Source organism: Bufo bufo, chromosome 3, assembly GCF_905171765.1.
Source record: "Bufo bufo chromosome 3, aBufBuf1.1, whole genome shotgun sequence".
NCBI classification, from domain to species: Eukaryota; Metazoa; Chordata; class Amphibia; order Anura; family Bufonidae; genus Bufo; species Bufo bufo.
The window spans coordinates 120,986,496-121,011,060 of NC_053391.1; the positions used below are offsets into that span (position 1 = coordinate 120,986,496).

The window sequence follows — 24,565 nt, forward strand, 5'->3', positions numbered from 1 at the left end:
GTGTCACCTTAGCTCGCCCTCCACCCAAAACGCAGTGTTTGCCCGATCAGGCCTGATCGGTCGCCCACACGTGCGTTCACCCACGCCCGCCCCACCGCAGTGACAAAAAATATATATTTTTTGATCACTGCACATTCATTTTACACGCACTGCGGCGATAAAAAAATCAGTTTTGATATTTTTTATCAACCGCAGCAGCCTCCGGTACTTCGCTAGCCTCCCCTTTGTAAGACAGGTTTGCTTTTTTTCTTGGGTAGTCTCAGGGAATACCCCTAAATTTAGTAGTCCAAAATGTCAAACAGGGGGTATTCTTCTGAAGAGGCCTACAGGATTCTGACCCAGTCGGATGAGGAGTGGGAACCCTCATCTGACGAATCTAGCGGGTCAGAATATGAACCTGTGGAAAGCAGTGGCTCTCTGACCCAAAGTTCGGACGAGGAGGTGGAGGTCCCTGGCAGCACCAGGCGTACCCGGCCCCATGTCGCTAGACCACAGGTTACGCAGGATCCGCTTCAAGAGCAGCAGAGTGGGGCTGTCGCTGCCGGATCACGTGGTGAGGCATACACCAGCAGCGCAGCCCTTCCTGGACCTAGTACCAGCACTGTCGTACAACCTGGTGAAGTAGCGAGCACCAGAAGGGCAGTTGAAGCTGGTACGGTGGCACGTGCAATAGTTACCCCGTCGCAGCCACCGCAAAGACGGGCCCGTAGAGCCCCTAGAGTCCCTGAGGTGCTGGCAAATCCTGATTGGTAGTCACCAACTTCAGCCGCACCAGTAGTTCCCCCTTTCACCGCCCAGTCTGGAGTTCGGGTTGAGACGGCTCAAATCGGTTCGGCCCTGGGATTTTTTGAGCTGTTCTTGACTGCGGAGCTCTTGGACTTAGTCGTGGCAGAGACCAACCAGTATGCCACACAATTTATAACCGCTAACCCGGGAAGCTATTATGCCCAGCCTTTCCGGTGGAAACCAGTCCAAGTTTCCGAACTTAAAATTTTTTTGGGCCTTCTCCTCAACATGGGCCTGACAAAAAAGCATGAATTGCGGTCATATTGGTCAACGCACCCAATTCATCACATGCCCATGTTCTCTGCTGCTATGTCCAGGACACGATTTGAGACCATCCTACGTTTTCTGCATTTTAGCGACAATACCACCTCCCGTCCCAGAGGCCACCCTGCTTTTGACCGGCTCCACAAAATTCGGCCCCTCATAGACCATTTCAACCTGAAATTTGCAGATTTGTATACCCCTGAGCAAAACATCTGCGTAGACGAGTCCCTAATACATTTTACCGGGCGCCTTGGCTTCAAACAATACATCCCAAGCAAGCGTGCCCGGTATGGGGTCAAATTGTATAAGCTCTGTGAAAGGGCCACAGGCTATACCCACAAATTTCGGATCTATGAGGGAAAAGATCAGTCCCTGGAGCCGGTCGGTTGCCCTGACTACCTGGGGAGCAGTGGGAAGACAGTCTGGGACTTGGTGTCACCCTTATTCGGCAAGGGGTACCATCTTTATGTGGACAATTTCTACACAAGTGTGGCCCTCTTTAGGCATTTGTTTCTAGAACGGATTTGCGCCTGTGGCACCGCGCGAACTAGTCGCGTGGGCTTCCCCCAACGGCTTGTAACCACCCGTCTTGCAAGGGGGCAGAGGGCTGCCTTGTGTAACGAAGAACTGCTCGCGGTGAAATGGAGAGACAAGCGTGACGTTTACATGCTCTCCTCCATTCACGCAGACACGACAATCCAAATTGAGCGAGCAACCCGTGTCATTGAAAAGCCCCTCTGTGTCCACGACTATAATGCGCTCATGGGAGGGGTGGACTTCAATGACCAGATGTTGTCTCCGTATTTAGTTTCCCGCAGAACCAGACGCTGGTATAAGAAGGTGTCTGTATATTTAATTCAATTGGCGCTCTACAATAGTTTTGTTCTCTACAGTAAGGCTGGGAGAACAGGATCCTTCCTCAAATTCCAGGAAGAGATCATCGAGAACCTCCTTTACCCAGGAGGTTCCGTGGCCCCATCCACCAGTGTAGTTAGCCGTCTACACGAGCGACATTTCCCCAGTGTCGTTCCTGGTACCTCAACCCAACCGTCACCCCGAAAAAGATGTCGTGTCTGTAGCAGGAGTGGAATAAGGCGTGACACCCGCTATTTCTGTCCTGACTGTGCTGACCACCCTGCCCTATGCTATGGAGAGTGTTTCCGGAAGTACCACACACAGGTACACCTAGCATAGGGATCACATCTCACCAGGACAGGCACACAGGGCTATTAGGGCCCATTCACTCACAGCTGCTGCAAACCTCTCCTTTCACCTGGGATAAAGTGCATAATGTACTTTGCCACATCTTTGGGCGATTTGCGCTTTGCACATTGTCCCATGGGGAAGGAGAGGTTTGTTCTATAAAAGGTAAAAAAAACTAAACAAAAAAAAAAATACCGGTAAGTAAAAAAGTTAAATGTTCAGTTAAAAAAGTTTAAAAAAAGTTTCTATGTTCTGTTCAACAGTTAATAAAGTTATTGCTTTGCGGCCTGGTTTTTTCTTTTTTGTTTTGTTTTTTTTACCTTTCAGGTGGACCAACCGATCGACTAGCTGCAGCACTGATGTGCATTCGGACAGAAGCATTGCGCTGCTGTCAGATTACACGCAAGTCGGTGTATGCGGCGCTGCAAGACGAGATTTCTCCTCTGCAGTAAAAGATACGTTTGCCGAGGCATATGAGCTGAGGAGGTGGCGGTGTTCATATACTTTGGCAAACACTTTGTATATATAAAAAAAAAAATCCCAGCAATGATTTATTCATCCACATCGATTGATGTGAATGGAGAAATCTGGTTTGCCAGGGCATACGAGCTGAAGTGGGTATGGATGTTGGGCGGAGCTCCTATGTCCTGGCAGACGCCTTTCCCCTCCTTTTTCTTTTTTTGGCAGAGATTTTTTCATCCACATTGATCGATGCGAATGAAGAAATCTGTGCCGTTCATTTTTTTCTTTCAGCCCAGAGGCTGAACGGAAAAAAAAAATCTCATTACCCGTATGCTCAATATAAGGAGAATAGCAGAAACTCCTAATGCTGGGCATACATGTAATGATTGCTGAGACCCTCAAATGCCAGGGCAGTACAAACACCCCACAAATAACACCATTTTGGAAAGAAGACACCCCAAGGTATTCGCTGAGGGGCATATTGAGTCCATGAAAGATTGAAATTTTTGTCCCAAGTTAGCGGAAAGGGAGACTTTGTGAGAACAAAATCAAAAAAATCTATTTCCGCTAACTTGTGCCAAAATTTTTTTTTTCAATGAACTCGCCATGCCCCTCATTGAATACCTTGGGGTGTCTTCTTTCCAAAATGGGGTCACATGTGGGGTATTTATACTGCCCTGGCATTTTAGGGGCCCCAAAGCGTGAGAAGAAGTCTGGTATCCAAATGTCTAAAAATGCCCTCCTAAAAGGAATTTGGGCACCTTTGCCCACCTAGGCTGCAAAAAAGTGTCACACATGTGGTATCTCCGTATTCAGCAGAAGTTGGGGAATATGTTTTGGGGTGTCATTTTACATATACCCATGCTGGGTGAGATAAATATCTTGGTCAAATGCCAACTTTGTATAAAAAAAATGGGAAAAGTTGTCTTTTGCCAAGATATTTCTCTCACCCAGCATGGGTATATGTAAAATGACACCCCAAAACACATTCCCCACCTTCTCCTGAGTACGGAGATACCAGATGTGTGACACTTTTTTGCAGCCTAGGTGGGCAAAGGGGCCCACATTCCAAAGAGCACCTTTCGGATTTCACAGGTCATTTACCTACTTACCAGACATTAGGGCCCCTGGAAAATGCCAGGGCAGTATAACTACCCCACAAGTGACCCCATTTTGGAAAGAAGACACCCCAAGGTATTCCGTGAGGGGCATGGCAAGTTCCTAGAATTTTTTATTTTTTGTCACAAGTTAGTGGAAAATGATGATTTTTTTTTTTTTTTTTTTTTCATACAAAGTCTCATATTCCACTAACTTGTGACAAAAAATAAAAATTTCCATGAACTCACTATGCCCATCAGCGAATACCTTGGGGTCTCTTCTTTCCAAAATGGGGTCACTTGTGGGGTAGTTATACTGCCCTGGCATTCTAGGGGCCCAAATGTGTGGTAAGGAGTTTGAAATCAAATTCTGTAAAAAATGACCAGTGAAATCCGAAAGGTGCTCTTTGGAATATGGGCCCCTTTGCCCACCTAGGCTGCAAAAAAGTGTCACACATCTGGTATCTCCGTACTCAGGAGAAGGTGGGGAATGTGTTTTGGGGTGTCATTTTACATATACCCATGCTGGGTGAGAGAAATATCTTGGCAAAAGACAACTTTTCCCATTTTTTTATACAAAGTTGGCATTTGACCAAGATATTTATCTCACCCAGCATGGGTATATGTAAAAAGACACCCCAAAACACATTCCTCAACTTCTCCTGAGTACGGGGATACCAGATGTGTGACACTTTTTTGCAGCCTAGGTGGGCAAAGGGGCCCACATTCCAAAGAGCACCTTTTGGATTTCATAGGTCATTTTTTACTGAATTTGATTTCAAACTCCTTACCACACATTTGGGCCCCTAGAATGCCAGGGCAGTATAACTACCCCACAAGTGACCCCATTTTGGAAAGAAGAGACCCCAAGGTATTCGCTGATGGGCATAGTGAGTTCATGGAAGTTTTTATTTTTTGTCACAAGTTAGTGGAATATGAGACTTTGTATGAAAAAAAAAAAAAAAAAAAAATCATCATTTTCCACTAACTTGTGACAAAAAATAAAAAATTATAGGAACTTGCCATGCCCCTCACGGAATACCTTGGGGTGTCTTCTTTCCAAAATGGGGTCACTTGTGGGGTAGTTATACTGCCCTGGCATTCTAGGGGCCCAAATGTGTGGTAAGGAGTTTGAAATCAAATTCTGAAAAAAATGACCTGTCAAATCCGAAAGGTGCTCTTTGGAATATGGGCCCCTTTGCCCACCTAGACTGCAAAAAAGTGTCACACATCTGGTATCTCCGTACTCAGGAGAAGGTGGGGAATGTGTTTTGGGGTGTCATTTTACATATACCCATGCTGGGTGAGAGAAATATCTTGGCAAAAGACAACTTTTCCCATTTTTTTATACAAAGTTGGCATTTGACCAAGATATTTATCTCACCCAGCATGGGTATATGTAAAAAGACACCCCAAAACACATTCCTCAACTTCTCCTGAGTACGGGGATACCAGATGTGTGACACTTTTTTGCAGCCTAGGTGGGCAAAGGGGCCCACATTCCAAAGAGCACCTTTTGGATTTCATAGGTCATTTTTTACTGAATTTGATTTCAAACTCCTTACCACACATTTGGGCCCCTAGAATGCCAGGGCAGTATAACTACCCCACAAGTGACCCCATTTTGGAAAGAAGAGACCCCAAGGTATTCGCTGATGGGCATAGTGAGTTCATGGAAGTTTTTATTTTTTGTCACAAGTTAGTGGAATATGAGACTTTGTATGAAAAAAAAAAAAAAAAAAAAAATCATCATTTTCCACTAACTTGTGACAAAAAATAAAAAATTCTAGGAACTCGCCATGCCCCTCACGGAATACCTTGGGGTGTCTTCTTTCCAAAATGGGGTCACTTGTGGGGTAGTTATACTGCCCTGGCATTCTAGGGGCCCAAATGTGTGGTAAGGAGTTTGAAATCAAATTCTGAAAAAAATGACCTGTCAAATCCGAAAGGTGCTCTTTGGAATATGGGCCCCTTTGCCCACCTAGGCTGCAAAAAAGTGTCACACATCTGGTATCTCCGTACTCAGGAGAAGGTGGGGAATGTGTTTTGGGGTGTCATTTTATATATACCCATGCTGGGTGAGATAAATATCTTGGTCAAATGCCAACTTTGTATAAAAAAATGGGAAAAGTTGTCTTTTGCCAAGATATTTCTCTCACCCAGCATGGGTATATATAAAATGGCACCCCAAAACACATTCCCCACCTTCTCCTGAGTACGGAGATACCAGATGTGTGACACTTTTTTGCAGCCTAGGTGGGCAAAGGGGCCCATATTCGGATTTGACAGGTTATTTTTTTCAGAATTTGATTTCAAACTCCTTACCACACATTTGGGCCCCTAGAATGCCAGGGCAGTATAACTACCCCACAAGTGACCCCATTTTGGAAAGAAGAGACCCCAAGGTATTTCGTGATGGGCATAGTGAGTTCATAGAAGTTTTTATTTTTTGTCACAAGTTAGTGGAATATGAGACTTTGTAAGAAAAAAAAATAAAAAATAAAAAATCATCATTTTCCGCTAACTTGTGACAAAAAATAAAAAGTTCTATGAACTCACTATGCCCATCAGCGAATACCTTAGGGTGTGTACTTTCCGAAATGGGGTCATTTGTGGGGTATTTGTACTGTCTGGCCATTGTAGAACCTCAGGAAACATGACAGGTGCTCAGAAAGTCAGAGCTGCTTCAAAAAGCGGAAATTCACATTTTTGTACCATAGTTTGTAAACGCTATAACTTTTACCCAAACCATTTTTTTTTTACCCAAACATTTTTTTTTTATCAAAGACATGTAGAACTATAAATTTAGAGCAAAATTTCTATATGGATCTCGTTTTTTTTTGCAAAATTTTACAACTGAAAGTGAAAAATGTCATTTTTTTGCAAAAAAATCGTTAAATTTCGATTAATAACAAAAAAAGTAAAAATGTCAGCAGCAATGAAATACCACCAAATGAAAGCTCTATTAGTGAGAAGAAAAGGAGGTAAAATTCATTTGGGTGGTAAGTTGCATGACCGAGCAATAAACGGTGAAAGTAGTGTAGGTCAGAAGTGTAAAAAGTGGCCTGGTCTTTCAGGGTGTTTAAGCACTGGGGGCTGAAGTGGTTAATATGATACTTTTATAGATCAGGTCGTTATGGATGCGGCGATACCAATTATGTGCAATTTTTTTTATTTATTTCTTTTTTTTATGACATAAATTAATGGATATGAGAAAAGACAATTTATATTTTATTTTTATTTACATTTTAATGAATTTTTTTATTTTTTACTTTTTTCCACTTTTTTTTACTTTTTTCGTTACAGCAGACACTCTCAGCTGATGGCAGTTCCTGAGCGCGATGGGGGACAATGGGGGGCAATGGCCACATGTGGGGGGCACTTACATTTTTCAGGGGCACTGGAGGCAAGGTGGCAGTAGTATCTGATTTCAGGCTGTGATCTCCAGGTTGGAGATCACAGCCTGAAACTGGCATTTTTCTCAATGAAGCGCTCTGATTGGTTAGTCTGCAGAGACTAACCAATCGGAGCGATTGCCGGCAAGGGGCCACTTTGATTAGTCCCTCGCCGGCTTCTCCGGTGTCTCTGCTCCCTGGGAGAGCGGAGACTCTGGGGATGTGACGCTTTATAGTGTCACAGCCCTGTTAAGCAAATTGGACGTGACTGTACGTCCAAATGCAGAAAGTCACTTGCAATTTGGACGTACAGTTACGTCAAAATGCGTGAAAGGGTTAAAAGGGTTATGACATGATTAATGTAAAAAATAAATAAATCTGATATCATATAATACTTGACGATCTCTTTTTAGCAAACTTAGAACCAGCCCTGTACCTTACATTACATGAGATCTTCCAGAGATTTCCCCAATAATTTCTCCAATTGCTCTGCACGTCCTTTCTACTGCAGCTGGTGGCAGTTGAAGGATGGAATTGAACATGTGCTTCCATCTCAGTGAGCAGGACAGAGAAATTAGAAAAAGAGAAAACAGTAGGTGGCACTATACATATAGAATTCAGTGAATAACTCAGTGGCTATACAAAATTTTTGATTACATTCAATTAAAAAAGTATTCAGATCCAGGTACTGGTTCGAAAAATTAAGAATAGTTTTCATGGGACAACCCCTTTAAATTTATGAATAGAGATGAGCGAATTTTCCAAAATTTGTTTTACGGCAAAACCGAAAGGGAAAAAAAAGTCAGTGGTCAAAAAAGTGATCAAAAGTGATCAAAAAGTCATACACACCCAAATGGTTTCAATGAAAAGTACAGAGCTCCCAGCATAAAATTACCCCTTATACAGCTCTGTACACATAAAAATAAAAAAAAGTTATGGGGATCAGAATATGTCAATGCAAAGAAAAACTTTTTTCCAAAGTTTACAATTTTTTTTCAGTATTAAAATGAAATAAAAACTACAAATATGTGGTAGAAAAGTAAAAAAAAAGTTATGTTTTTTGGGAGGACTAGGAGTAAAAAACGGAAAATTACCCGGTCTTGAAAGGGTTAATAATACACTGCACTGTCAGATTTTTTTCTAAAAACTACAATTTTTCCAAAAATTATGCCTATTTGGTAGCAGATTCTTTGATCTCTGCCTTATGATCTTCATAATGGTAATCTGTGGCAAGGAGGTTTCAAACTCACCTCATCCTCAACTTCTACGGTATGAGACACTCAGGCTTGTGTTGGATTTCCGGATGTATTAATCTAACATCTAACATTAACAGCAATCTTAAAATGTGGTAGGTGACCCACTGCTCTGCTGACTGCTTTCAGAACAACATGATTGTGATGGGTTCATCAGATTCTTACCCAACAAACAGTTGAGTGTTGAAAGAACATCACAAACTTTATTGAGTCTTAAAAAAGAATGCCAGGCATAAACTTGCAAAACAGAAAAAGAACAGTCCACACAATGGGATACACCGCAAAGAGATTACATAGTCCAAAGGAGAATTCTACTTACTGGCCACAAGGGGCAGCTAAGCTCCAGATACTTCACCTGGAGAGTGTCCCGTTGGAGTGTTGGCCCAACATCAGCTCCCCTATCCAATGAGATCCACCTGCAAGTTTCTTTTCAGTGTTCCTCAGAGTGCTGCCTCAGGTTTAGCCCTCCTCTCCAGTGAGATCCACTTGCAAGTCTGCTCCCCAATCTCAGGCCCTTCTATACCTGGGTAGGAAAGGCAATTTGGGCTATCTCTACCTGTCCCTCAAATGACAGACTGTGCAAATTAAGCAGGGGCACAGTAAGGAGTGTCCCCAGCATCCAGACAGTCGAGTAAATCGTAGACATGCAATCCAGCAAGTGCAGAGTTTATTAGAGTTTCTTTAAGTATGTTTGAATGATTTTATGAATATACGGTATACACCTCTAGCTAGATTGACATATCCTATCTATGTGTGTATAACAAGTAGTATTGAGCAAATTGAAGCATTTGAAGCAGAATTTGATCCGAAGTTTGGGAAAAATTATGAGGATGTCTGCTCCATCCTGATTTAAGAAAACCTGCCAAAGGACCTGCGACGAGTGTGAAGATGTCACCACACAAGGCCAGCATGATCACGTGGTGACGTCATCACGCTCGCTGCAGGTCCTTTAGCGGGTTTCCTTCAATCAATTTGGGAAATGACGGATTAACCCCCTGAGCACCTGAGTCTCAGAGGCTGTGATCAAAGTTGACCGTGGCATCTGAGGGGTTAAATGACGAGGGGTGGCGTGATTGCCGTTCCCTGTCATCAGGGCCGGCCTTTGGGGTGTGCGGGCTGTGCGGCCGCACAGGGCGCCATAGTAACAGGGGCGCTGGGCGGCCGACAGCTCGCAATGTAATCTGCGGCAGGCGAGGCTGTACTTGTGTTCTCCCTCGGGGCGCCCCCTCCATCTCCCCCTCCCCTGTCTGACCTGCCTGCTGCCCCCGCCGCTGCCAATAAGAAGAGGCAGGAGGAGGAGGGGAGAGGCTGTGTCCACTGCGCCACCAATGAAGAAAACTGACCTGTGACCTGTAATACAAATACAGGAGGCGGGTGCCAGAATCAAATAGCCGGCACCCGACCTCTGTGACAGGGAGCTGCGATCAGCGGCAGTTGAGTTAACCCTTCAGGTGCGGTACCTGAGGGGTTAACTGCCGCTGATCGCAGCTCCCTGTCACAGAGGTCGGGTGCCGGCTATTTGATTCTGGCACCCCCCCCCCCCCAATATAAGAAACATAATTGGTGGCTCAGTGCGCCCCCCCCTAGTATAAGAAACATTGGTGGCACAGTGCGCCCCCCCCCCCCAGTATAAGAAACATTGGTGGCACAGTGCGCCCCCCCCCCCCCCCCCCAGTATAAGAAACATTGGTAGCTCAGTGGGAAGTGCCAATGAGGGTTAAAAAATAATTTAAAAAAATTAACTCACCTCCTCCAGTTGATCGCGTAGCTGCTGGTCTTTCTTTAGGACCTGTGGTGACGTCACTGAGTTCATCACATGACCCATTACCATGGTGATGGATCATGTGATGTATCATGTGATGAGCACAGTGATGTCACCACAGGTCCTTTGACAGGTCATGAAGAAAGAACAGAAGACGATCAATTGGAGGAGGTGAGTTAATTATTTTTTTATTTTTTAACCCTCATTGGCACTGCCCACTGCGCCACCAATGTTTATTATATTGAGGGGGGGCGCACTGCGCCACCAATGTTTATTATATTGAGGGGGGGCACACTGCGCCACCAATGTTTATTATATTGAGGGGGGCGCACTGCGCCACCAATGTTTATTATATTGAGGGGGGGCGCACTGCGCCACCAATGTTTATTATATTGAGGGGGGGCGCACTGCGCCACCAATGTTTATTGTATTGAGGGGGGGCGCACTGCGCCAATGTTTATTATACTGGGGTGTTGGGGGGGCGCACTGCGCCACCAATGTTTATTATACTGGGGTGTTGGGGGGGGCGCACTGCGCCACCAATGTTTATTATACTGGGGTGTTGGGGGGCGCACTGCGCCACCAATGTTTATTATACTGGGGTGTTGGGGGGGCGCACTGCGCCACCAATATTTATTATACTGGGGTGTTGGGGGGGCGCACTGCGCCACCAATGTTTATTATACTGGGGTGTTGGGGGGGGCGCACTGTGCCACCAATGTTTATTATATTGGGGGGGCGCACTGCGCACAACGATGGGTTAGGGAAGTTTCACAGCAGAGTGCGCATGCGCTGGGAGCCTCGCCGGCGGTTAGGGTAGGGAAAAATTATGGGCCAGTGCACAGGTGCGGTGATCGGATGGATGTTCTCAGCAGGACACCGGCCGACACTGCGCATGCGCTGGGAGCCTCACCAGCGGTTAGGGTAAGGAAAAAGCACTGGCCCGTACGTAATTTTTCCCTTCCCTAACCGCTGGTGAGGCTCCCGGTGCATGCGCAGTGTCGGCCGGTGTTCAGCTGAGAACATCCATCCGATTACTGCGCCTGCGCACTGGCCCATAGTTTTTCCCTACCCTAACCGCTGGCGAGACTCCTGGCGCATGCGCACTCTGCTGTGAAACTTCCCTAACCTGACGTTGTGCGCCTGCGCGGCGCTGCACACCTCCTCATGTCATGTCCGGTGCGTCCGGAAGTGACGAGGGTAGGGAAATCTCACGAAGTAGGGAAGTATAACATTACACCGGCCTTTGGGGTGTGTGGTCTGGTAACTACTTGGTTGGATAGTCAGCCAGCCTATGCCATGATGCCAGCAACAAGCAGTGTTTTTGTTTTTTTTTGGGGGGGGGGCGCCACAAGGTTAGCTCGCACAGGGCGCCTGGACACCTAAGGCCGGCCCTGCCTGTCATTGCGCTCGTTCCATACAATGAAAAGCAATTTGTGATTAAGTAATTCGCAATGAATCAAATTTCTTCGGCGAAGCTGCTGAATCAAATTTTTTTAAACTCCGCTCATCACTAATAACAAATATCATCTTGTGTTATTCATTTTTACTTGGCTTTGTATTTGTATTTGATGGCATTCATCTGGACCCAGTTGCCATATCACATTGCAAATACAGTATCATTGGTAGCTTCTCATACCAGGCAACTCAACTTTTGTTGTTAGACTGATGGGATGCAGGAGAAGCCTAAAACCTGCATAGGACTAGTTCCGAAAAGCTAAATCTAAGCAAGCCGTATAAAGATACCCATTAGATATAGTCTTCTAACAAAAGCATGTTATGAGAATATAAGATCTTTTGTGTAGATAACACAATTGTACATGTGCACATTGTCCTTTCTTACCTTCCCTCAAGGCTCGAGATGTACAGGTGAAACTCGAAACATTAGAATATCGTCCATTTATTTCAGTAATACAAATTAAAAGAAATTACATTAATGCAGCTTAAAATTAGAGTTTTGTTAAAAGGTTCAATATTTTAGGCTCAAAGAGTCACACTCTAGTCAGCTAATTAATCCATACCCCCTGAGCAAAGGGTACCTCAAAATTGAGACTTTGGGGTTTCATAAGCTGTAAGCCATAATCATCCAAATTATACCAAATAAAGGCTTGAAATATCTCGCTTTGCATGTAATGAGTCTATCTCATATGTTAGTTTCGCCTTTTAAGTTGCATTACTGAAATAAATGAACTTTGCACGATATTCAAATTTTTCGAGTTTCACCTGTATAACAAGGCCTGCACCTCATCATAAAATAGGCACAACCTGTAAAACATCTGTCTATGCTAAATTCTCCACAAATTGCTTACATGAAAGCTAAAGTTTTGAGTCTGGACAGATTAGACCAGTGGTCCCCAACTTCAGTCCTTAGTGCCCACCTGCCGGTCATCATTTGAGAACATCACACAAAATGAATACCTGTGGTACGTCCTGATGCACTGAAACTAATTATATCACCTGCTTAATACTAAGGAAATCCTGAAAACCTGACAGTTAGGTGGGCCCTGAGGACTGGTAGTTGAGGAACACTGCATTAGACTACCAGACAGGTGTTCAAAATGTCATCTAAATCCTCCAGTCTATCTCATATGTTAGTTTCACCTTTGAAGTTGCATTACTGAAATAAATGAACTTTGCACGATATTCTAATTTTTCGAGTTTCACCTGTATGTACAGTAGGTGTTTGTGATATTGTGCTTTTAGCACGACAGCGTCGCGCTGATACTCGGCGACATGGTGCCGAGATCTCGCACTCACTGGAATAGTGACAGCACATCCCAGCAAGCGCGTCATAGAAGCGACGGGAGATCCGACTTGGATTCCCGCCAATTCTACACGTGTGCGGCGTTTGTTATGAATCCTGAGGGGGAAGTCCCCGCCGGATTTTAAATAAAAATCCGGCATGGGTCCCCCCCTCAGGAGCATACCGGGCCCTTAGGTCTGTTATGGGTTGTAAGGAGAGCCCCCCCTACGCCGAAAAAAACGGCGTAGGGGTCCCCCTACAATCCATACCAGACCCGTATCCAAAGCACGCTACCCGGCCAGCCAGGAAGGGAGTGGGGACGAGCGAGCGCCCCCCCCCCCCTCCTGAGCCGTACCAGGCTGCATGCCCTCAACATGGGGGGGTTGGGTGCTCTGGGGCAGGGGGCGCACTGCGGCCCCCCCACCTCAGAGCACCCTGTCCCCATGTTGATGAGGACAGGGCCCCTTCCCGACAACCCTGGCCGTTGGTTGTCGGGGTATGCGGGCGGGAGGCTTATCGGAATCTGGGAGCCCCCTTTAATAAGGGGGCCCCCAGATACCGGCCCCCCACCCTAAGTGAATGAGTATGGGGTACATCGTACCCCTACCCATTCACCTGCAAGAAAAGTGGTAAAAACACAAATAAACCACACAGTGTATTAAAATATTTTATTTTTCTGCTCCGGAGGCCGCCCCCTGTCTTCTTTATTAGCTCTTTTACCAGGGGGGGCTCTTCTTCTTCCGCTATCCCGACGGGTCTTCTCCGCTATCCGGGGGTTCTTCTCAACTCTCCCGGGTTCTCCTTCTGTCTTCTTCCGCTATCCCGACGGGTCTTCTCCGCTATCCGGGGGGTCTTCTCAACTCTCCGGGGTTCTCCTTCTGTCTTCGCCGCTCTCCGTTGTTGACTCGGCGCACCCCGGTTCTTCGTCTCGCGAGATCTCGGATTTTAAATAAAAATTTAGCGAGACGAAGAACCGGGGTGCGCCGAGTCAACAACGGAGAGCGGCGAAGACAGAAGGAGAACCCCGGAGAGTTGAGAAGACCCCCCTGTCTTCTTTATTAGCTCTTTTACCAGGGGGGGCTCTTCTTCTTCCGCTATCCCGACGGGTCTTCTCCGCTATCCGGGGGGTCTTCTCAACTCTCCGGGGTTCTCCTTCTGTCTTCGCCGCTCTCCGTTGTTGACTCGGCGCACCCCGGTTCTTCGTCTCGCTAAATTTTTATTTAAAATCCGAGATCTCGCGAGACGAAGAACCGGGGTGCGCCGAGTCAACAACGGAGAGCGGCGAAGACAGAAGGAGAACCCCGGAGAGTTGAGAAGACCCCCCGGATAGCGGAGAAGACCCGTCGGGATAGCGGAAGAAGAAGAGCCCCCCCTGGTAAAAGAGCTAATAAAGAAGACAGGGGGCGGCCTCCGGAGCAGAAAAATAAAATATTTTAATACACTGTGTGGTTTATTTGTGTTTTTACCACTTTTCTTGCAGGTGAATGGGTAGGGGTACGATGTACCCCATACTCATTCACTTAGGGTGGGGGGCCGGTATCTGGGGGCCCCTTATTAAAGGGGGCTCCCAGATTCCGATACGATGTACCCCATACTCATTCACTTAGGGTGGGGGGCCGGTATCTGGGGGCCCCCTTATTAAAGGGGGCTCCCAGATTCCGATAAGCCTCCCGCCCGCATACCCCGACAACCAACGGCCAGGGTTGTCGGGAAGGGGCCCTGTCCTCATCAACATGGGGACAGGGTGCTCTGAGGTGGGGGGGCCGCAGTGCGCCCCCTGCCCCAGAGCACCCAACCCCCCCATGTTGAGGGCATGCAGCCTGGTACGGCTCAGGAGGGGGGGGGGGGGCGCTCGCTCGTCCCCACTCCCTTCCTGGCTGGCCAGGTAGCGTGCTTTGGATACGGGTCTGGTATGGATTGTAGGGGGACCCCCTACGCCGTTTTTTTCGGTGTAGGGGGGGCTCTCCTTACAACCCATAACAGACCTAAGGGCCCGGTATGCTCCTGAGGGGGGGACCCATGCCGGATTTTTATTTAAAATCCGGCGGGGACTTCACCCTCAGGATTCATAACAAACGCCGCACACGTGTAGAATTGGCGGGAATCCAAGTCGGATCTCCCGTCGCTTCTATGACGGCTCTGTCTCCATCGCGGCAAGCCAGCTCGGCGCTGGCTCCCGCGATGGGGCTCGTAGGTGCTCAATCTCGCCGAGAAAGAGAGCGAGATTGACACAAAATCGGGTTCACCTACTGTATTATGAGAAGAATGGTGCAGCAGTAAGGCTTGAGTATGCTTAGAGAATGACCTACACTGTAGTCAATATCCCTGTGCAAGGTATGCAACAGCACAGAAGCAGAAATTTGGTAAAAGACTCCTTTAATCCAACATGCAACATTTCAATAAATTGTATATCTTTATCAAGCATGGAAAGAGAGGTGTGAGTTTAGTGATGAGCGGCAGGGGTCATATTCGAATTTGTGATATTTCGCAAATATTTTGTAGAATATTCAGTGCTATATACGTGTATTCGTTTTTTTAAATATTCGTCATTTTTTTCCATCTGAAGTCATGATTCCTCCCTGCTTAAGTTGCTTGTGGGCCAATGACTCATTGGCCCACAAGCAAGAAGCAGGGAGGACTCATGTGTTTAGATTGAAAAAATTACGAATATTCGAAAAATGAATATATATTACGAATTCTTGAAGTGTCGATATTCGCGATTAAAATTCGTAATTCGAATATTCGCACTCAACACTATTGACTAGTAGAGATGAGTGAATATCTTAAAAGTTCAATTCGGCTGACTCGCTGAATTTCACCAAAAATTTTGCTTTGTGATGAATTACTTCGTCACGAAGCACATTTTTTTGTAAGCAGCGGGTGCAAAGACAGGGAGCAGCGATAGCGCTGCCCCCGTCATTGTACCGCTCAGATGCCGCGTTCATACATGATCGCAGCATCTGAGTGTAAAAGTAACAATAAAAATAAAATTAAATCAAACTTACTGCCTCCATTTGCTCGCGACGGACCGGCTGTCGCCATCTTGCTTGAAGATCTTGCCCGAAATTCTGTGAGGCGCGAGATTATGTCATCACGCTGGTGTATCCCGCGCCGCATGGGATTTCGGTCGAGATCTTCAAGCAAGATGGAGGCTGGCGGCCCGTCGAGAGCAAATGGAGGAGGTAAGTTAGAATTTTTTAGTTTTTTATACTATTTCAGGTTACATCGATTCGCTGACACGAAGCACGAGGAAATTCGTCTTCTAGGCGAATCAAATTTATCCTGAAATTGAGATCGAATTAAACTTTGTGGGATTTGATTCGCTCATCTCTTTTGACTAGCTTTAAAGAAATAAAAAAGCTGCACAGAGTGAGGCGATTGAGGCAAAAAGTTATATAAATATCTTTGATGATTTTGTGGTCTTCTGAATGCACAGGTATAATCCATGCTGTGATGTCACAGTACAAGAATAATAAAGACAGTGATGTAACAGTACGGGGTAATAAACATAGTGGTATCAGCACCAGGGTAATAAAAGCAGTGATATGACAGTACTGGATTAATACACACAGAAATGTCACAGTACAGATATAATAAAAACAAAGTGATGTCACAGTACGGTGGTAATAAATGCAGTGATGTCATAGCACAGGAATAATAAACACAGTGATGTCACAGTACAGAGATAATAAACACACTGATGGATTCCTGGCAAATGACTTTTCACAGGAGAATCACACAGTAATGTAACAGTACAGGAATAATAAACATAGTGCTATCACAGTACAGGGGTAATAAACACAGTGATGTCACAGTACAGGGGTAATGCACACAAGAAAGATCATTATGTACTGTGTGACATCACAGTATAGAGGGAAAATGTTCGATGATGTCACAAGCCAGAAATAATGCACCATAGTAAAACTCAGAATAGGGTAGCACTCAATGTTCATTATCTAATGTCATAACTAAGTACTCCATATGTCTGAGTGGCAATGGATCCCCTTAATTGTTGGGCCCCTTAGCCGCTGCTATGTCTGCTACCCTAATAGTTATATCCATGATTATTTCTATGGGTAATATCCCTTTAGACAAAATTATGTGATTAAAATGCATAGAACTGGTTAATCCTACACTCATGTGCTATCAAAAAGCAATCACATTGACCTTGATTTGCAAAACTGTCCAAGTTCAGTTGATCTTTAATTGTTGCCATCCTGTTCTAGAACTCGCACACACTTCTGTCTGCCAAGCCACTGATGACTCATTTGCCAGGAGACCATCAGTTTGATAACAGAATCATTTCTTGCAAACAGATGTTGGTCTTGCTATCAAACTCATGTTCTCAGCTGTTTCCCGTCACCAGCCTTATTGTTTTTATTATGTCCGTTGCGAAACAATCTGATCAGTGCCATATGCCGGAGAGTAAAACACTAATTGTGGACACAACAAAGGAACATAAATCTGTCCGACCAGTCATCAGCAGTGCACATATAGTAAATAGTTAGCGGTGATACACAGTTACTTTATGGCATGTTGCAACACTGTTATAGACTTTGATATGTAGCTTGCTTCTTGTCATCATCCGCCAGTAACTGTTAGATTGCACATTATAGTATTAAGATATAGTTGATCTTCTATTCGCATTGTTGAAAAGATTACTCAAGTCAGGGGTAAAACACTACAGGAGCAGTTGTCCATGCCTACCATTCGGTTTGTTGCTTTCATTTTTTAAGGAATGTTCAAAAATGGGAAGTAGTATTGATTACGATGGGTAACCAATCTGGGTTCCTAGACCATTAAAGGGGTTGTTCTATCAATGGGATATGCCATAAATGTTCAATGGGTTCTGGTCCCACTTCTAGAACCTACTCTTATCTCAAGAACGAAGACTATGCTGCACATGCTCAGCATCCTCTACATTCACTGCTCTGAGACTTCCTGGCCTATTTCTGGAAGTCACACAGCAGTAAATGGAGAAAGCTGAGCATACATAGTATTCTCTTTATTTGTGGCAGGACTCTGTTCTTCAAATTGGGGAGGGTCAGACAGGTGGGACTCGCACCTTTTGGATATTTATGGTATATTCTATCAATATGCTACTATAAGTGTCTAGATGGGAATACCTCTTTTAATGCCAATGGCACCACCTTCAGTAGTGACAGGTTACATGCAAGATGATACCTAACTAGTCATAAACCTCTAAGCCCAGTCAGAAGTTTACCTAGCTAAAATTCTGTTCATGAATGTGCTGGGAATGTTGCCATGCCAATCTGTTAAGCCCCATCTTGTCAATTTATCAGTGAGTCTGGAAGTGGAACCAATCACGTTCCTGGATCAGCGTCCAATCCCAGAGCTAGGTGGAGGATTTAAATATTCTACTCAGTCATTGCCAGCTGCTGCTGATTGCACAGGTGTTCTGGCTCAGTTTGTACCTCTGTGCTTTAACCTGAACTCAAGACTTGCTTGCTTTCCCTCTGTGTACCAACTGTGGCTTGTATTCTGGATTAACTTCTTGTGTGCTGAATTGTCTTCTACTGATTCTCCTGTTATTCTGACAGTGGCTAGTTTCTGGATTAATCCTCATCTGCTAAACTGGCTACTTTTGATTCGCCTAGTGTTCTGAACATGGCTAGTTTCTGGATTAAACCCTAGTCTGCTGTTTGGGCTCTATTCGTTTCTCCTGGTTCTAACCCTGCTTGTTTACTTCTTTTTGCACTGTGGTAATTCTGGTAGGTCTGCGTCTAGCAAGCTTGTAAAAGTTTTTTCCTACCTTATACTGCAGATGTCCTTAGCAGCCAAGTCAACCTGGCCTTGTGTCAGGCTCTCATGAAGAACCTTAGGTGTAGCCTTGGGTTCCTACCAACAGGAGTGGTTAAGGAAGACTGGTATCACTTTCTGAGTTTTCTGCCTGTCTTTCCAGACAGTGAACATAGTATATCCTTACACCAGCCCTGTGTAGGACCAATATATTCTGAAGTGCTGTACAAAGACTTCCAGACAAATCAGTTCCAGTGGGACTCACAGTTTAATCCTCACTAATAACCACTAAGCAATAATATAAGGCCTACATTAAAAACATACATAAAGTAATAGTAGCTTTAAACAAATATGAATTCTCCTGTTTAAATGTATCCATGTGTGCCTTCTTCCACTAAGCATACATATTATAGTAGCTTATAGAAAGCAAAAATTGTGCAGTGTGCTAGGGACAAGGCAGCTGACTCTTCTCCTATGGTAGTTGGAAAATAATCCAAGTATCGAACGCAACATACAGTTTTCTCCTGTTCACAATTTTTCTTTTCTTTTTCATCACAGACTTACCCGCTTCTTCTTATGAAAATATTGTTTGCAAAATATGTATTTACTTTTGCACCTTTGCATATATCTATTATATATTTTATGTATAGTATGTAAAATATGCAGCTCATTTCACACTTTGGGAAGTACATAATTATTCTGGCCAGTCTATGGGACTTCATTTGATAGTTTGGGAATGGCACACTACCAGTATTACTTTACTGCAAAAAATAATTTTTTAAAAATAAAAAATGTTCCATCAAGTAGTCTAATTCTGCTTTTTATTAGTTATAGGACTGTGATGAGACCCATATATAAAACGTCATATCGTACAGCCACAGCTTTGGAGTGGAGATGCTGCCCAGGTTTCACAGGAAGTAACTGTGATGAAGGTAAGTGGATGGAGGTTAAAATAAAAGAAATGTCATTTTTTTGTATATTACGTTTATTGTCACAGAAACTTGATAATGGATTTGACTGAATTGTAAAATATTTGTGTCATCATGTTAAGTTTATGACTTTACATTTGAAGTTCTTCATTTGGTGTAATTTCCAAGGATGTCATCTCAGTGTGTGTCCATCAAATAATTATTTGGAAGATGAAAGATTTTTGATGATTTGAGTACAGATTTTTTATCTGTTTATCGTGGATAATTCCCAGCGACTGTTTTTGGAATTATTGTGCCAAAAGATACAGATAGATGGAATCACAAAATGTAAAAGTGTTGTCCGAAATCTAAACATTTTTAGCTGAGGCTCGGCATGGGCTGATATTTAAAGGGGTTTCTGGGAATAGAATATTGATGAGCTATCCTCAGGATAGGTAATCAATATCTGATCAAAGGGGGTCCTGCTTCCAGCACCCCTGCCAATCAATCAGCTGTTTAAAGAGGCCACTGCACTCCTGTAAGTGTTGCAGCCTCTTCCTAGGTCAATGATGTCACTTTTATCGGTCACATGGCCTATGAGACACTCAGTCTCATAGTGAATGAGCCTGAGCTGCAATGCCATGCACAGACAGAATACAGTGGAGAGCATGCTGCTTGGTATACTGTGAGTAGGTTGCAGCGCTCACCGGAGTGCCACAGCCTCTTTAAACATATGATTGTTGGGGGTGCTGGGTGTTGGACCTCGATTGATCAGATATTGATGACCTATCCTGAGGATAAGTAATCAATATAGGATTCCTGATAAACCCCTTTACAAAAATAAAACTACTCACCTAGAGGGGGTCTCTTGGTTTCAGCACTGCACCTTTGGTCTACACTGCTTCCAGTCCTCACTGGATTAGATGTGTAACATGCTCAGCCATAATTTTCTATTACTGACACAAGGTGAGTAGTGTTTTGTTTTGTTTTTTGTACAGATTGAGTATGCCTCCATGTGAAATTGGACACATATAGGGCCCATACACTTCTATATGTGTCTATTGTGGTTCCATACAACTCGGTGTGCAAAAAAAAAAGAAAAACAAAAGGGGAAACATTTTTCCTCTACTTTTGTCATAGCATTTATTTTTGCTTATCATTATACTTTTGTAAGCATTCAATGCCAACATTTTAACTTTTTGTTAAAACCAGTGTAAGGAATTACAATAAACACATGGCCGTGCTACAGCTCCATACAGCCTCCTAATTATATTGAGCTTTGATAGGGCCACTATAGACTTCTGTGGGGCCGTACTGTGCTACCATATTCCTCTGAGCTAATACGAATTTTGGCATGCCCCATAGTAAGCTGTATTATGCAGCTATTAGGCTACCATCACACATGCTGTTCTTTATGGCTGTTTTTGATGCTGTTTTTTCAGCCAAAGCCAGGAGTGGATTCAAAATGAATTAAAGATGTAAGGAAAGGACTTCTAGTTCTTTTTTGTACTGGTCCACTTCTGGATTTTCCTCAAAAATCTGCATCTGAAATAGCAGCAATGTGTGATTTTAGCCTTATGCAGCAATGGCCTCTTGGGAGAATATCTTCATAATATGGCACTGCATGGAGTCCCATACGGTCATACACTGAAAGCCTATGGCTCTGTAGGGAAACTGTGTAGAGACAAAATACAGAACAGATGTATCGAACCATAGGAATTTTTGAACAGTGGCTAAACACGTTTTCTTTGCACTAGTTTTCATAAATGCTGCAAAGTAAAAAGCATTACTTTTAATTACTTAACCTGGGACTTATAATGCCAGACAAGCTTGTTAAAGTATAGAACATTGCATAAAATCAGCTTACTGTCTATTAAAGTCCCACAAATTGATGTTGGAAAACGGTTTTCCTAATGTTTTCTTTAAAAGAAAGACGTAAAGTTTGACATAATGGTAAGAGAATTCTATTAAGTATTGGCCTTCTAGTCTGAGGGAAGATGCCAGTTCTTCATGATGGTCACGAAATCTTGAAAAATAAGATATTTCCCTCTGGGCATGTTAATTTGTTCCTTCGTAGAGAATGATTTAACATGCATTAAATCTGGTGGCGCTTGCTGCCAGAATTACCATACAATAGTCAACCGTGAAACCAGGTTCAATATTAGCACTTGCATGTTATGCAGAAAAAAAAACACTGTAAAACCCGTGGGTGTGAATATAATAAAGTGTGGTTCTGCTTGCACTTGGCAAGTGGAGAATGGTCTTTAAGAGAAAAACTTTCCATGATGGCCATTATGTTTATGTCACTGAAACTAGCTGCAATGACTTACAAAATAATTATATTATTATACAACACCCCACAGTGCTGGCAATGGTTTTTCCTTGGAGACAATGTCGGCTCTTTTAATGGATTGAAGGAACATGGTAAATGCAGCAAGCCTTCTAGATGCACAAGTTAAGCGCCTGCAAGTTTGTATATTAGAAAAATGTGCATGTTTTTACCCTGACCAAAAGCAATGTGCAGTATGTTTATGGGATTTCTGATGACTTCTATGACATAAAAGGAATAGTTTACAGCATCCATGCAGATAAAAAAAACTGTATAATCTATATTGACACGTCCAAAACATAGCAGCAACCTGTCGATCCTTATGGATGACTACCATTGCTACCAGCACCAGACATGGACTCGGAACTTAAAGTGGCCCTAGAAAAAACAAAAAAAACTAACAGAAGGTGGGGAGAGCACATATTGTGGCACTAAATACTGCCCCAAAAGAACCAAATACCAGAGTGCAGCAAAAAATAATGCTCCATCAGAATAAAATACCTCCCCAGAAGCTTTCCCTTTGTGATGACTAGTGCGAGCTCCCATGTTCCGTTTTCCTACTCCAGTTGGCTCAAAATAGCAATACAGTTGTATTCAGGAGTCAGGAGAGCACCCCCTGGCGCCGGCCAGGTACTGTGCATAAGTTCTTAACACTCCCAGTGTTAATTAAACTAGGGAGCATCAGATCAATACTTACCTGACTGGTGGCTGTGAATAGGGCCCAGGTGGTCTCTGGGAATCAGCCCACTGGGAAATTTCCTTGTAGGGTCTATGACTAGTGATAAGCAAATTAAAGTCCACAAAGTGGACCTCGTTTCCGAATTTCGGAATCAATTCGATTCGCCGTGAAGCCGAATTTCCTTGTGCTTCATAGTAGTGAACCGATTTAATCTGGAATAGTGTAAAAAAACAAAAAAATACTTACCTGATCCACTTGCTCACGACGGGCCGGCCACCAGTATCTTGCTTGGAGATCTCGGACAAATTCCAATGCGTGGTGACAAGGTTTTCAAGAAAATATGTTAATTGTGTCAGATGCCAAGATCATGTATGAACACGGCATCTGAGGGGTACAATGACGGGGACCAACGCAATCGCCATTCCCTGTCATTGCTCCCACTAATTACAAAGAAATGAGATTTGTGACAAAGTAATTCATCACAAAGCCGAATTTGTTTGTAAAATTCGGCAAAGCAGCCGAATCAAATTTTCCAATAATTTGCTCATCTCTATCTATGACCAGTCCATCCCTGACTAGCACTTTCCCTAGAGTTGGCCATATGTGTGGTCACTGTGCTCTGTTCCCCTGGAGTGGCTCATGAAGTGGCTGCATATCTTTAGGATTTAGCACTACATCCTCTTTATTCTTCCTGCACAGTGACCCTTCCTGTCATCGACCCCATTCACACCGCCTCAATATAAAACTATTGAATATACTTAAAAGTAGACTAGCATTGGCTTTATACTCAGTAAAAGAAAAACCTGTCACCCTCTGTTAATGTTTTAGTCATTTTTTTTTTTATTGCTTCTTGAAAACCATAACAAAGCAGCAGCAGCAGCATTATTTTTGTTGTCTTATTATAAGGTTTATGTAATATGTGCCATTTTTCATAAGTTAAAGGTTTTTTCCCATAATGAATATACCGTAAGTAATGGATATTATATGTTGCATGACATCCACTTTTTAGCAAATCTAGGACCAGTCCTGTACCTCATGTGGATCCAGAGATCTCCCCATTCATTGCTCTAATTACTCTGGCAGCTCAGGGAGTGTGTGATTTTTCTGCAGCTCTCTTCCTATCATAGCTTAGGGGGCTTGTCCTTTTTGCTTCAGCTCTCTCCCTGCAACTGTCACAACTTCTAACAGCGAATCCAGCTGGTGGCAATTAAAGAATGGAACTGAGCATGTGTGACCACCTCAGCGAGGTGGACAGAGAACTTGGGAAAAGAACAAACAGGAAGTGGCATTATACAGATATTTTATTGAACAACTCAAGATATGCTAAATGTTTAGTGACATGCAATTACAGGATCCGGGATTAGTTTGAAAACTGTAAAATGGGTCCACCTATTTAATTGGTACATTTGATATCTGAAGATGTTTGCATGTTCGTGAGCTTGTCTGCCCTGGGCACTGAAAGGAATCATTAGAATAAAAAGTAACTGATACTGATAAATAACAAAAACTGAAATAATAATATGTTGCTACCTGGGACCTGTCAAAAAACAGGATATTGATAGCAAAAATAACTAAAAAGTAATTAAAAGACAAAAAAAATTAAATAATCACAATTTCTATTTGCTTAAAGGGGTTGTCCCACGAAAAATATTCTACAGTTTTCAAACTAGCACCTGGATCTGAATACTTTTGTAATTGCATGTAATTGAAAATTTAGCATAGCCACTGAGTTTTTCAATAAAATGTATCTGTATATCGCCACCTGCTGTTTGTTTTTTTCTTATTTCTTTGACCCGCTCACTGAGGTGGCCTCCCATGCTCAGTTTAAGCCTTCAACTGCCTCCTGAGCTGTGATAGGTGGAGCATGGACACGCCTCCTGAGCTGCAGCAGAAATGACACTCCCATTGAGCTGTCAGCTTGATA

At 43.8% G+C, this 24,565-nt stretch overlaps 1 protein-coding gene across 2 annotated transcripts in view; it reads left to right on the top strand.

Moving 5' to 3' along the window:
- The window catches only part of COL26A1 (collagen type XXVI alpha 1 chain), a 452,146-nt gene that overhangs the window by 101,765 nt on the left and 325,816 nt on the right, over positions 1–24,565 (top strand). The window contains exon 3 of one of the 2 annotated variants that reach the window (XM_040423518.1): positions 19,554–19,657. In XM_040423518.1, coding sequence (XP_040279452.1) covers positions 19,554–19,657 — 104 coding nt within the window. The remainder of the gene's footprint in view (positions 1–19,553; positions 19,658–24,565) is intronic. The other variant, XM_040423519.1, reaches the window with a different exon arrangement.